The sequence below is a fragment of the Molothrus aeneus genome, chromosome Z (genome assembly GCF_037042795.1).
Source record: "Molothrus aeneus isolate 106 chromosome Z, BPBGC_Maene_1.0, whole genome shotgun sequence".
NCBI lineage: Eukaryota > Metazoa > Chordata > Aves > Passeriformes > Icteridae > Molothrus > Molothrus aeneus.
Genome location: NC_089680.1, coordinates 17,086,572 through 17,101,385, shown reverse-complemented (window position 1 = coordinate 17,101,385; position 14,814 = coordinate 17,086,572). Strand labels below are relative to the sequence as shown.

The following is a 14,814-nucleotide window of genomic DNA, read 5'->3' as shown; positions in this document are numbered from 1 at the left end:
CCAGTGTTGGCTGCTTTGCCATGCATCATCCCCAGTCATCATGACTGGATCTAAACAGGCTAGTTTGAGAAGCTGGTGCTTGGCACTATAATGTGATTCACTTCATCTCTAATCCTGAAAGGATGACAGTGCTCATCATCTACCACACAGAAAAAACTTTTTTTTTTTAATTTTTTTAACCTCAAGTTGTTTCTTCACAGTAACTTTGTCCCATACTTATTTTTATTTTTGGTAGTAAAAGTTATTTGCTCTAAAGCTGTACCTTCTTACAGTCAACTCTTGCAAGTACAATAGAACTAAAAATTACATTATCTCAGCAACCATCTTACTCCAGTCTGCATCTGTTCCTTGGTGTGTCTGAAACTCACCTATTTTAATTGCCAATTAAAGTTTCATTCTGATTTATTCAGTTTTACACCTGAAAAGTACTTAACTTTTATTGTGCTCCGTAACATAGGGAACCACACTACCCTTTCTCCCTCATTCCACCTTTCACATGCACCTCCAGCCACCCTTTCCCTACACGCAGGCTACCTGTACCTACAGCCATTTTTGTTCCCATCAGTAACATGGCAATATCACCCTGCAAAACCAACACCAAGATTTTGTAATTCCCACCACTTGTGCTGGAACTGCCCATCATGCCCTGTTTGCATTATAATCTCTTGTTGCTTTTGTCGATTTATGAAGGCTTTTTAATAAGCTCCCAGTTTTAGCTGAGGGAAAACATTGTTCCTGTTTGCTTGAGTATTAAAAAAAAAAGCAATTATATGACATAAATGCAGAACATTTTTTTTCTTGTCATGGTTTAACCCCCATGCAGATGTTTGCTTACCCCCCTCCACCAGCAGGATCAGGGAGAGAACTGGAAGGGTAAATGTGAGAAAACTCATAGGTTGAGATAAAGACAATTTAATAGGGAAAGCAAAAGCCACACAGACAAGCAAAGCAAAACAAGGAATTATTTCACCGCTTCCCATGGACAGGCAGGTGTCCAGACATCTCCAAGAAAGCAGGGCCCCATCACACATAACAGTGACTTGGGAAGACAAACATTGCCACTTCAAATGTTCTCCATTCCTCCACCTTCCTCCAATTTATATCCTGAGCATGATGTCGTATGGTCTGGAATATCCCTTTGGTAAGTTTGGGTCACCTGTCCTGGCTGTGTTCTGTCCCAACCTCCCATGTACCCCCAACTGCCTCCTCAGCATGGCTCTGTGAAAATCAGAAAAGGCCTTGGTTCTGTGAAAGCCCTGTTCAGCAATAGCAAAACCAGCTCTTTTATTATCAATTCTGTGTTTAACAAAAATCTAAAACTCAGCCCCACATCAGCCTTTGAAAAGGAAATTAACTCTACCTAAGCCTAAACCAGCACACTTCTTTACACAGATGAAGAGTCAGATAAATAAAAGACTGTCAGTTTTATACAAGAAGAGCACACCTATTGACATTTTACAGTTTCTGCACCCACCTTCTCCCCAGCAGCACTTGCCTTTCTTCAATTAAATCACAGGAATGTAAATTCACTTGATAGCTGGAAGAAAGGAATGGAAACTAGAAAGCAACTAAGTAAACAGAAAGACCACTCTTACTTATTTCTTAAGCTAGTTGATTCGCTGTTACCAGTATGAAGTAATGCCAGCATCAGCTGAAGGGCAGATGTGATGCTGAGAAAAGTTCTACATCACAGAATGAAGGTCAATGCTAAAAGCTGGTGTGGCAGTTTTTTTGCATCAAGGGCATTCAGCATCAAAACCACAGGTTTATAACATGCAAAAACCAAAAATTATTCCTCACTTTGTTTTGAAATACAGCTATTAAAGACTGTGCTTTTTGTTTAAACTTTAGAGGTGGTAAGGATCCAGTGCAGAAGAACCTTCTGAATGGTTCTTCCTCCTGCTTACTCCCTGAATGTCAGAAAAATCATGAGCTAAACTGTCTTTCAGATTCACGAAAGAAAACTGAATTGATAGGAAAACTACGAAAATGGCACCACAGCAGGATGACACAAGGCAGTTCTTCTTATCCTTTCTTTAAATGCGTGTAGATTGCCAGACTCTACAATGCATTTTGAGGAACTGTCCCAAGGCCCTGTTAACCATTTAAGTAGTGTACCAGCTGGGCTGTTCAAATGCATGATTTCTGAAGCAGAGGGGGGACAGCATGGATACCAAATTCTGTTCTTTCATTCTTCTACAACAAGTTTGCCAAATCTGAATAAATCAGGGCAGGGAACAACTGACCTACAGATTTCTGGTGGTTAGACACAAGTCTGTGAGGGAAGGATCTCAGCAGAAAAACAGATATTCAGCCCATACTTTATTTTATATGCAAGTTCTTAAACTTTGTTCTATGATGTTTACTTAGGTTTAGGGTATTACATTTTAAGAATATAAATAACAAAAAGAAAAATAAAGAGACTGGATCTACCATTTGTATATTCATCTTGGATCCTGGCCAGAAAAAAAGAGAAGAAGAAAAAAAGCAATGCTTCTGCCTAAAGAGTAGGCGCATGTGGGAGCTTGGCTCTGACAATACAACAAGCAAAAGAACTCGTGAAATCAAGATCAGAAGAGCCACAATGAAAAACAGTCAACAGCTGTCATCTGAAGACTTTAAATCCCAATGAAATTATCTTTCCTAAACAGATGTTATTGCTTAATTCCAAGGTATGGGCTTGACATTTGCTCAGTATCCACTGGCCTAGGGCAAGCCAGTCAGAGACAGCAGCTACAGCAACTGGGTCTGGCCTGAAAAGTGTGCTGTGCAGCAAACTGCTCAGCACTGGCCATCTGTACCTCAGCAAAGAAGGAAACACACAAGAAAAGAAAGCTGAAACATAATAGTGGGGTTTGCAATGAACTTGGAGAAATTTACAGGTCTGTGGAAAAATCACTGGTACTTTTCTTATGTTTCCAGAAAAGATGCTGCTATTGGTCCTCCCAACTAGAAATTCAAAAAGTGCCAGAGTTCATAAAAATGTATCACTGATTTCCATCTTATAAATTAATCCTGTGTCATATTTCAATACTTTTCTCCTCTTCCATGGAATCTGATACTGGCTTTTCTCTCTCTATTCGCAGACATCTGAAGCTGACATGGAAGGGCAGCACAGTCATGAGATTAAAAGCACTTAAGCAGTTACTGGTAGTCTCTACAGGGAACAATGGTACAGATAGGAAATTTGTATCATCAGCTACCATTACAACTTAGTTGGGAATAAAAAAGCTGAAGTCCTGTTTTCAGAAAACCTATACATAGTAGAAGTTATGGCATCATTAGTCAAAAACAAACAGAAGCTGCTTTCTCATATGTGAAATATTAAGTAAACTTTTAACAGTAGCAGGCAAATGACATATTGCATGAACCTGTTTTGGAAGCCTCAAAATAAACTCACAAGCTAAGAAATAAAATGTTAAGGAGTGAATTGTACATGCAGGCTAACTGGCACATACACGAGACATCTTAACAGTGCAATTCACAATGTTAATTAAGAATATGTAAAAGCACAATCTCTTCAACATGGCATTTATGTGTCTGCAAAAGTTCATGGGACTAACAAATATTTTTATTGAAAAGGATAGAAAAGAGAGGGTCATTGTTTCTGAGGGTCTACGTTTTTATTATATGAGTCCATCATCTGACATAGTACAGAAGAGTAATGAAAGAGGCTTTTAAAGCAGTAAGAGATATATAGTTAAATATATAGTGAATATAGTTAAAGTTAATAATAGTTAGTTAAATATACAGACCTATTAAAGACACCACTGCTGGATTTTTTTCTGCTATTTGTTGATATGCAGGTTAATGGAATGTCATGTATGGAACTGTTGCTTCCTAATTCTGTCAGTATTGAATATAAAAATCACAGCTAAATTTCTACAGCTGAGTTTCAAACATGTTGGGTTTTATCTTTTTTGTCACTCCCTCCCTTCACACACGTGCAAGAATATAGAATGCAAACTAAAGCACCACTCTTGCCTATGGACTACATCACTACAACTCAACTAGAGCCAGCTGACATTTCAAATTTTTGTTTCAGTGGCTGGCTGACAGCAGTCCAATGCTTATCCCTAGCTGGCTCCTGGCAGCTCAGACAACAGGGAGCACACTCAAGCCATCAGAAGGATCTTGTGAGGTTTATTCCTTCCCAGGAGCCAGACAGCTGGTTAAAGGAAGATGGCCAGTGCAAGCAAGGGAAACGCCTCCTTGGCATTCACTAGTGAACAGACCACCTAACAACAAATTCCCAGAATAAGCTTCTCTCTACTAGGGCAGCAAATGGAATGTCTACCATGAACATATTTTTTAAATCGAGGCAAGCCTTTTAGAAAAATTTCTATCACAAGTAAAGAAAACTTGCCAGAGAAGTGGATTTAAGCAGCCCCCATCTGAGCACTGCAATGAATGAAGTGCTAGAGGGATGCCTCCAGCACCAGGAGCATTCAGCTACAGTAACATGCTGGTTGCTTAGGAAAGCCATTGCAGACTATCAGGAAAGCATAAAAAATTCAAACACATGTGCTCTGTGTGCTCGTGGAGGACTCCTCCTGTAACATTCCAGGTTTTGACTTTTCAAACTTGGGTCTAGTAGAAAACTGTGTTTTGATGAGTATGACATTACTCATTCACACAGAACATTAGGTACTTTATTCTGACATTAGATAACACAGCAATGAAACGGTGTAAATCTGATTTAATTTTGTTTATTTTGTTGTATTTTGTTTAGCAACTGCAAGTAATTTGTGCTAGATATTTTATCCTATACTTCTATAATGCTAATGCTTCAGAATTTTTTTAATTATATCCCTGCCAAGCCACACATATATCACAGTTTTCAGCTCACTGAAACAAATATTAACTCACTGTGTCTATTAACATCTCTTGACACTTACAATGCTGACAGTACAGAAACTTAATCAAAAATTCTAGCAGTAACACAATAAATGTTACTGTTGGTCAGCTAAATTGCAGTATCTGACAACACATGATAAAATAAAATACACTCTGCTTTGTATAGGCACTGTACTGAGATCTTGATTAAATAAAAGCCACAGAAATTACCTCTTTTTCTGCCTGAAGAAAATCCACAGAAACTAACCAGCACCATGCTGCAAAGCTTGCAGAATCCAAAAAGCTCTAACCTAGCAGTCTTAGACTGAAAGGAGCATAATCAACAAAGAAGTTAAATTTACTGTCTGTATTCTTATTCAAAAAATACCTTGAAGCAGAACAGTTTTGAGAAGTTCTCTATGTACTGAACACCACCAGGGTGTGTGCTGCAGATAGAACGCAAGGGAACAATCTTCTTGAAGTCTGACTTCAGGACTTGTTGGCTGGTTCAGCAAAGAAGTACAGCCTTGAAGGCCCCAAAGAACCTTTCCAGAAAGCAGCAATTACAGAGGAAATTATGCACATTGGATGGATAATGCAGAAGCCACCATATGAGAAATCTTCCATTACTCAGATTTACCAAACTGCTCTGTAGCTTTCCACTGGCAAACTAACAAAAGTTAGCTTCAGCATCCCACAAAATCACAGCTTATATCAAAGTTAGATCATAATTCAAGCATAGTGAAAGAGTAAGGAAAAAGAAACACCAACAATTTATAATCACTACACTAAAAAGAGCTAAAAGAATGCCAGTACAGATGTATATTTTTTTAAGTTACAGACAGTATTAATTAGGTTTCTTCCTTAGAGCCTCCTGAAACTAGCAAACCCTCCTTAGTATTTAAATCATTCAGTTTTTCTTTGGAAGCCAAACACAAGAAAACAAGAATGTATCAATTCACTACTAATTCTGGGCTTTTACTGCCTTCATTGTACACTTCCTTCCTGTTTAATTCTATTTATCCTTATTTATCAGCATAAAAAATTTTGTTAAATGAAGTTAGAAGAATTTTCATGCATTTTGTCAATGGATAAATAAAAACACTGACAAAGAAAAGATACTTAAAAATACCTGTCCAAAAACTGCCATACACATCTAAATATTATACCCTCAACATTCACCTAATTAATCTGCAAGAATTAGATATTGCAGTTCTTTGCTTATCTTTCTTCTACATAGTTAAAATTACATATAGGCACAATATGTAGAAAACACAACCAAAAAGCCTCACATCCAACAACCAGATTAGACATTAAACCAAAAAAAACCAAAAAAAACCCCAAAAAACCACACAAACAAAAAAATCTTTCTTCCTTTTAGTTAAAATTTTAGATTATTTATCATTCTAAACAGAGCATTCCACATCTGTTTCCACTAGATGAATACCTCTGGGTTTGTGACCAAAAAACAATTTAGTTTAATCCCATGCTTTTCAGTTATGGTATTCAGGAAACAGAAAACTGGGTTGCTTGATTTTACTTTTTAGATATATGTGCCTTATTAACAACAGAAAAATTGCTACTTATTTCTTTCTGAATTTTCATTTAAAAATATTTTTTAATCAAAAAAGAGAAAAAAACCTTTATTTGCAGACATATATTATGTATTTGCTATTCTTTCACTAGCAAACTGACTGAGAGGGGATGTAACTTCCATAATATGACTCACTGGGAACAAAATTGTAAGAAATCAGTTAACAACATAACAGAAAATATCTTTCCACTTCTTACAGCCAAAGGACACTAAGTACATTGTTTTTCTTTCCTCTTGCTCAAAAACAAATGCTACATCCAAAAAGCTTTATTAATTCAAGATACATGCCTTGGATTTTATATGCAAGACTAGAATTCCAAGTAGCATCTTTGAGTAGCATAGCACAGGCATTGGCATTACAGAAAAGTAATACAGGGGAACAAATTGCTGAGGAAAGCTAGGATGTTCTGTCACTACTATTCTCCATGGTCATTTTTCTAGTTAAGCTAGAGACGGGTTCACAAAACTTCTAGGGATAAATACCTTCCTAAGAATAAAAAATAAAAGCCATTGCTACCTATCCATGCTACTTGCAGGACTCAAAAAACCTAAACAAAGAAGTAAGCAAATTACTGCTGGACACAAAAATGAAGGCAATGAGTTGCAACCTTTATAGGAAATCTGTCCCTTTGAACTGGAAGATGTCCCTGTGTCTCTGCTTTGCTTGCCCTCTTTTGTCTGACTAAAAGCCCCATATTTCTTAAATTAATAAATAATAGCATCAGTCATGGCACACTGTTAAGTGGGCTGTACTGCAAGCAATTTTATGCCTGCAGTATCTTTTGACAAAGACCAGCTATTGGTCTAGTACTAAGAAGAGAACACTGCCCTGTGAAAGCTGCAGTATTGAAAACCCCCACATTTAGCAAATCTGGGAAGAGTTTCATTTTGGAAACATTTTCAAAAAGAAGGAAAGAGTTCAGGAAATATCACTCACTGATTTCCTGAGAACACTATGAATCACTTGAGATCATCGTTAGTTTCAGAAAAGCAGAAGCACAGAACAAAACATTTTAGTAACAACTTACCAATCAAGCAATAGGATATTACTTACTTAAAAAAGCCCACATGAGTAATTTGGGAGAAAAACTGATCCTCAGCCAGATAAACAACAAGGAGATGAGCAAACTACTTTAAATGATGTAGGTCTTTTGTTACAGAAGGTACTCAGAACAAAATTTTCATGCATCTTTAATATTTACTACTATGCTTCAAAAGATAAACAATTCCAAACAACAGATTATTTTTCAGTATAGATGAGGGAATATAAATTAGCAGCTATAGCTTGTATAGGTATCTTTCTGCCCGTGGTAATCTGCAGCACTAGATGCTAATGGAAGTCTGGCACCTGGATAAAGACCTGATTTGTTGGTTTGATAAACAGATCACATTGAAATTCTAAACTTTCAATGTAAATTTTTGAAGAAGTTCATTCATCAGTTTCACAGTCCTTTGGTTTTCTTCTCCACTACGGTTAAATCTGTAAGCAGTACGGATAAGAAGGTTATAAACTTCTTTGCTTGTATCAGTTATCTCAGTAATCTGAAAGAAAACACAAAAAGTTAAATTTGGCAATTATGTTCCTCAATACTAAGAATTCTTCAAAATACTTGAAAGAAAACCAGATTTTTTCCTCACCACTGAATATGTGAGAAACAGTTTCTGCCTGAGGTATCTCTTTCCATACATCCCAGTGGAGCCAAGCAACTCTGAGATTTCTGTTGTCTCAAATTTAAGTGAAACAAATCAAGAGGCCAGAAAGTTTTTAAAGGAAACACAAATGGACAGCATCACCATTTGTAAGTCATTGCCATAGAAAAGAACTAAAAGCACATGAAGGTTCTGCATGTATTTAGGGAGGCAATTCAATTCTGTAAAGCTTTCAAAAGTAAAAATAAATACTGCCCCCAAAAGATGACAAAAAACAGGAAAATACTCTAAATTGCAATTTTTGCAGATCGGAAGGGACTTGACTCCTCATTATCTGTGTTAAACCTGAAGTTTACTGTGCTAGAAAGAACCACAACCATGCATCCCAAATCAGTTCCACACCATTCTGCCTTTCATATATTGTCTTTAGTCCCTTTCAAATCATATGGAGAGCCTAGCTACACATTAGTGATTATAAAGATACAGTCAAAATTAATCAGATGGATAAACAAACTGGCCTACAACAGTTCATGACCCCTCTGCACTGGGAAATATTCAGTTTTGAAAGTTAAGTTATATGGCTATGTATAAAGAAGCAGAAGATTGTCTTTGGTCCTCCTGGAGGGATTTAAAGTAGCAGGCTAGTACATTACAGCATCACAGCTCAACAGCTGCACTTTCTTCATGAATAGAAACTAGAAATAGCAGTCCGTAAAAATATATACAACCCTCCAAACTTTATCATTACTTTCTTGTGCTGAGAAAAAAATTGATCATTTGTGAACTTGCACCCTAGGATGTGAGAAAGACCTTAGCCCTTCTTAAAGAGAAAGTGTTACATCTTTTTAGTCAGCCAGCTGTATCAGAATGGCCTTACACATGCCATATACCCTATACAGGTCTATACATAAGGCCACACAGCTGCTGAATGGAAAAACTTTTGGAAGTATTAAAACTACACACTGGCCCTAGACCTGCTTGCATAGGGGGCATGCACTTCTTACAAGAATACGGTTTGATAGTAAGGAATGGGTTTCTAATCCTACACTGAGATTGCACTGTTTATCTTAATTAACACAAATACATTTTATAGTTTGCACAAATATACCTGAAGGCTGTCATCACCAAAAGGAAGATACTGTGGCAAGCTTCCAGGCTTTTATTCCTCTTCATCTCTTTTTACACCTTAAAAGACACTGTCTTAGCTCTTAATTTTCTCCTTCCCTCTCAATTACCACACTGTTTTCTTCACTGGCTTTGCCAACCAGGCTTCTGCCTAATCAATGCCAAGACCTAGTAACCAGCTGTTCCACCCAATGGAATACAGCAAGAAGAGAGTTCCATCATGTCTTCAGTAGCTGGATAATTTAGGAAGTGATTTTTTTTGGGAAAATCAAATGTTTGCACATGCTATCTATACCATTGTAAATGAACTGTAGGTATCTCTTAACTGCAAGCCATTACTTCAGCTGTTTCTGCATCTGTACATTGATATCAGTAACCCTGTCAGTGAGATCAAGAAGTGAATGGAAAATATTTTAACTGAATTTTAGCTGAAATGGATATGTAGCAGGTTAGATATGGCTGTTGTAGCCACAGTCTCCTTTAATTCTCTGTTATGTGTTTTCTTTATTAAGAGGTAGAAATTTAAATCAAAAATAGTAAAATAAGTATGTATTGAAGTTAACCTGAAATAGTAAACTAAGTATGTATTGAAGTTAACCTGAAAAAAAGGAAGAAACACTTACATGGTAAATACATTCCTGGGCAATCTTATGTCCACCAGAGGAAAAGAGCAAGAAGTTGGTCAGAAGATGTGTTGTGAGCTGCTGGTTACAACACTGCTCCACACCTGTTACCCTGTGTACAGCAGCCTCCAGGTCTTTGAGAGAAAGGTTTCTGCAGCTGAACAGTGTCATTAGATGGTTGTAGAGTGCTTGGGCTTCTACCTGTAGGAAATAATTTCAAAGGGTGCAGGATCAGAGAGGAGTAAAGCTGAAATCTATGGTATTTTACTTTGGATTTATTCACTAAAAGAAAACTGAATCTTTGGAGAAACAACTCAAACATAAAAAAAGTTTGAATTTAAACAGCAGGAAAACCAGGAAAGGAAGGGCTGTAACACATTTCTTTTATACTGATTCACACACACAAAGGTGGAAAAAATGGACTTCTTTTTCTTTGGTCTTACAAATGAAGCAGACAGGGCATCAAGCCAGGATTTTACCTTTTTTAATAATATAAGGAAATGGAGAAAATCCCTCAGAAGAACATGGTCCGATTTTCACATTGTGGGAAAAAGAACAAAGGCTCCTCAAGGGCTCATTTCAGTATAGCTGCTGTAAATCAATTAAATCCCCATGCAGTCTGACCTCAGCTGATAAAATGTTCTGGTAAGAATGTGCAATTTAACTTCTTCCTGTGTTGTTCACAACTTATGTTTTTATGTTGTGAGCTAGACAATAAAACCGAACTTTTACTCGTGGTAGGAAACAGAAGAGTTTGGCACCTCTAGAAAAAGGACTATGAGCAACTACTGAAAAAAAATCCTAACAATAATTCTGTTCACTGAATTAAAAATTAACTGAAAAAAACTCGTAGATGGAATGCAAATGAGTATCAGCTGGAACAACAGAAAAATACACCACTGCAGACCTAAAGAAAAAGAACACCTGTTTCTCAAGGATATTCACTGGGACAATTTTTTTCAGACGTTCGTCTGACATTGACCTACCCTTTCAACAATTTCACATAATATAGCCTGAAAAAGCTGCTATTCTTGCATTAAGTCCACAACTACATGTGAGGCACAAATGATACCAGGATCTACAGAAAGGTAATTGGAATTCCTCATGACTCTTTATTCTTCTGTGCATCATATGAGCCAGAGACTGCAGATGGAGAGTAGCTGGTCCTGCTCCAAGAGCTCATGTACCCTAGAAATCTCATTCTTAGGGCCAAACTCCAAGTTTTGCTTCCTCAGTGTTTCAGGCCCTAAAGATACGAAAGGAGTGCAACAAAGGAATAAATATTGAGAAGCAGAATTTTTAGTCCTGTACATATGAGTGAACTTTAGTGAACAGCAAAAATAGCCTTTTTCTTCTTTAAATAATTTAAGCACTTTGTATTACACTCTCGCTAATATAAAGGTGTCACCTAAAGTACAGAGCAGGAAGACAAAATCCTAAGTCATAAGTGCAAACCTTTCCACACAAAAATAATGCTGAATGAAAAGTACACCATATTGACATCTACCAGAAGTTCCCACGGCATGCTAATCCTCAACTAGTGAAAGGTGCTGGGTTTGAGGTGGAAACCACTTCATTTGAAAAAGCTGAGATCTAATCTGCCAAAGAACAAATTAAAAAAAAAAACCCAAACACCTAACTAAAGGCAGAAGTTTTGCATAAAGTGTGGAATGTGGGAATCCTCCTGAAGAAGCCTGACCTGCGCAAAAAAAAAAAAAAAAAAAAAAGAACGAAAAAAAAAGAGAAGTCTCAGTTCAAATACCTAAGAAAAGAATGATAATGAACCAAAATGTCAGACCTCTGGAAAAAGATGAGTCACTGCGTGGGTTGTCAGCAGAAAAGCTTTTTTGTTTCTAAAGTCTGTCTTATGTTATGATTGAATAACAAAATGGAAGGAGGGACACACAGGGAGATGGTTTCATATATGGAACAAAGTGATTTCATTCTGTGGAGTCAGAACAATACATTGATCTGCAGCTATAGTGCACTAACTTCAATCACTCCTGTTTATTGCTCATATATTGCCTACTTTCCCAAAACTATGTTCTAAAAGCAACCCTGATTTCTTTACTTCACCCTAACTCTTACATAACTCTGCTCAGTCAACCCTTCCCTTGCCTTCCCAGCCAAACCATCCCATCCCTTGCTCCTAGACTATGAGAAGTGTAAGTGAAAAAAAAAATTGTAGGTGATTGGGATGCGATCTTCCATTTGTAGTGCCATCTGAAAAGCAGGAGGGGAAGGAAATAAAATATTGCATAATTCACTGTTGTACGTGGAGCGTTAGATGTAAATTTAATGCATGGTTTTTACTACTGTGGTGTACTGAGCTGCATTTTTAAATCCACCAGAATCCATTTTAAATTAAGGTAAACTAGACAAGTTGCAGCCTTTTGAACTGGGCCTTTGTAGATCCAATTTCTCGGGCTAGTTCAGATTTGCACAATAAATTTAAATTAAAGGCTTTCAAGTATCTGCTTGCATACACAGATGCACAGCACTCTTCGTGCAGTACAGTGTGTAAGGTTAAAGCACTGCTTGTTCTGTTACCAGCCCAGCATATGGTATTATGATGTATTTGTTACTGTATCACATGCCAAAAACTGGAGAGAAATCAGAGTAGCTGGGGAAGGCTAGGATTCAAGACTGTGTTTGATTAAGTATCTTCATGGTTTCAACTGCTGTGATTTCTCTTGTTTCCTTCTCAGAAGATGCCATGACACAGGCATGCTGAATTCTGTCACATTGATTTTAAAAATACTATCACTAGGGTAGTTTTATTTAGGACTAAAAACACCCTGGTTATCCAAAAGAAAGCCAAGAGGGTGCTAATCTATACCACATACTTAAAAAGGAGGAAAAAGCTTTTCTAAATGTCAAAAATAAAAAACTCAATTTTCAAGTTGTCCACTGTGACACAATTCCCAGAGACTTTGTAAAGTCAATACCTTTCATTTTTCTGATGTGCACTATTTGTTTTACAGCAATAAGATATAATCAGACTATTGACTGCATATTGCCACTACATTACCCACCATTGTTTGAGTCCTTTGTTGATTTTCATTCTTAGGACAGTAGTAAAATGCCAGCAGCCACAGCACAGGATCTGGTTCTACAGCAGCCTTCAGTAATTGCTCTGCTGCAATATCCAGCCAGTCTCCAAAACAAGCAACCAAAAACCAGATTTCAAAGAGGTCAGTGAGAGAACTGGAAAACAATGCAGATAAAATTAGGTATCTCTCATTATTTTTAATTGCCTCAAATTAACTAGAAAGGATGCTGACAGTTATTTAAAATAATATTTAAACTACTCTTTAACAAAGAATATCTTCCCTGCTAATCATACACCCATGTACTACTTATTTAGTCTATTATCTGAAATCACAATCAAATGAGACACACCTAGTGTTACTACAGGTTACTTTGACAGTACAACAGACTATCCTTAACAGCAGCTTCTAATAAACTGTGACAAAATATTATGTATGAAAAGATATGCTTCAGCTGCAGGATTTCCAAAACTTTAAAATCGTATTACACTCTTAACATACTGCTCCCTTTCACTTTCTCTCTGCTGCTTTCTAGGGTTATTTTCTGCTTTTTGGTAATTCATAAAATGCATCTTTTTTGGTCATTAACAAGGAATTACATTTAGATGGACTAAATAGAAAGTTTTAAAGTATATTTTCAAGTATATCTCCTGACTTTTAAAATTCATGTTTTCCTAAATGAAAATTTTGAAGGTGTTTACAGAGGATTATTGCTGTAAGAAAGGACCACCATTCATATCCATACTTTCTCATGTGCATTCACATAAAGTCAGAGAAGACTAAAGAAAAGAGATGCAAAGTAATGGCAGGTGTCTCAAAACCAAAAAGTTAAACTAAGCATGGAAGGACAAACAGAAGGACAGCTAGATTAAGAACTAGGAACAATCATTTCTAATAAATTTGGAAAAACTTGAAAGAATTAGATGGTTTTCTTATGTTTTATTCCTGGGGACTCCAAAAGCTGCTGTGCCACCTTTGCAAGGAGACTACAAGAAGATCTTAGAAATTCCAGGAATTGATGTTATCCTTGAACACTTTCTACCATTATGGAGCCTGTTTTGGAGTCATGTACCCTGCGCTTCCATCCCTACTGCTGTTTCTGCCTGCTCTGTAGTGGCACCTATGCTCCAGTGTCATTGCCAAAAGTGCCCCTTCACTATTTTTGGGATTTTTCCCCACAAAATGTCCATAAGTTCATCAACTGATCAATTGATTTCTAGTTTAAAATGTCATGTAACATTCACTGCTCACTGAGAGCACTACATATAATAATAAATCTCAGCACAGAAGCAATCTGTTGATTAGAAGGACACAGAAAGCACTTTCCTGTAAGACTCACATTTGATATAAAATAAACCCCCTGAAAACCAACCTATATAAGTAGAGAGCACTGAGAACCAACAGGATATGCTGTGTAACAGAATTTTTTTCTCCTCTGTAAGTCTTATTAAGTCGAAAGACTACAGAATCAGGAATAAAGCAGTAAAAGAAAACTGAATATGGTTTCTTCATGGATATTAGTATTTATAACATGTTAGATCCATTTTCTTTCCAACTGGGAGGGGTTTGGTAGAAAATATAATTGTTGTAGGAGTTCTAAAGGAAGTAGGAGTGTATTCTGGCAAGTACAATACTGTTCAAACTAGTGTACTGTTCAAAATAAAGGAGGGAAAAGATTATATATAAACCAAGAAAGGGCTGGGACACAAAAGGAGAACAGACATGGTTATACTACTGTAATGCGTTATGATTGATGGTATTTGTTTTATTTATTTGTTCTAAGCTCAAGTTACGTGTTTCTTTTAAAAAATCAGGGTCAGCTATGGGTCACAGTCCAAGGACACAAAGGTTTGACACACTTCAGGGAGGAACAGGTGAGCACTGAACTGCAGCTCGCACAGAAAGTGAGAAGCTACCACCAGACAGCCTGGCCTCA

The 14,814-nt window shown here is 37.0% G+C and overlaps 1 protein-coding gene across 1 annotated transcript in view; it reads right to left on the bottom strand.

Annotated features, from left to right (window-relative positions):
* Positions 1-7,605: 7,605 nt before the first annotated feature.
* Positions 7,606-14,814, bottom strand: part of FANCC (FA complementation group C) — a 74,907-nt gene continuing 67,698 nt past the window's right edge. The window contains exons 13-15 of the mRNA XM_066569710.1: positions 12,864-13,035; positions 9,829-10,029; positions 7,606-7,972 (exon numbers count right to left, since the gene is read on the bottom strand). Of these exons, the coding sequence (XP_066425807.1) occupies positions 7,829-7,972; positions 9,829-10,029; positions 12,864-13,035 (517 nt within the window). The 3' untranslated portion in view covers positions 7,606-7,828. The remainder of the gene's footprint in view (positions 7,973-9,828; positions 10,030-12,863; positions 13,036-14,814) is intronic.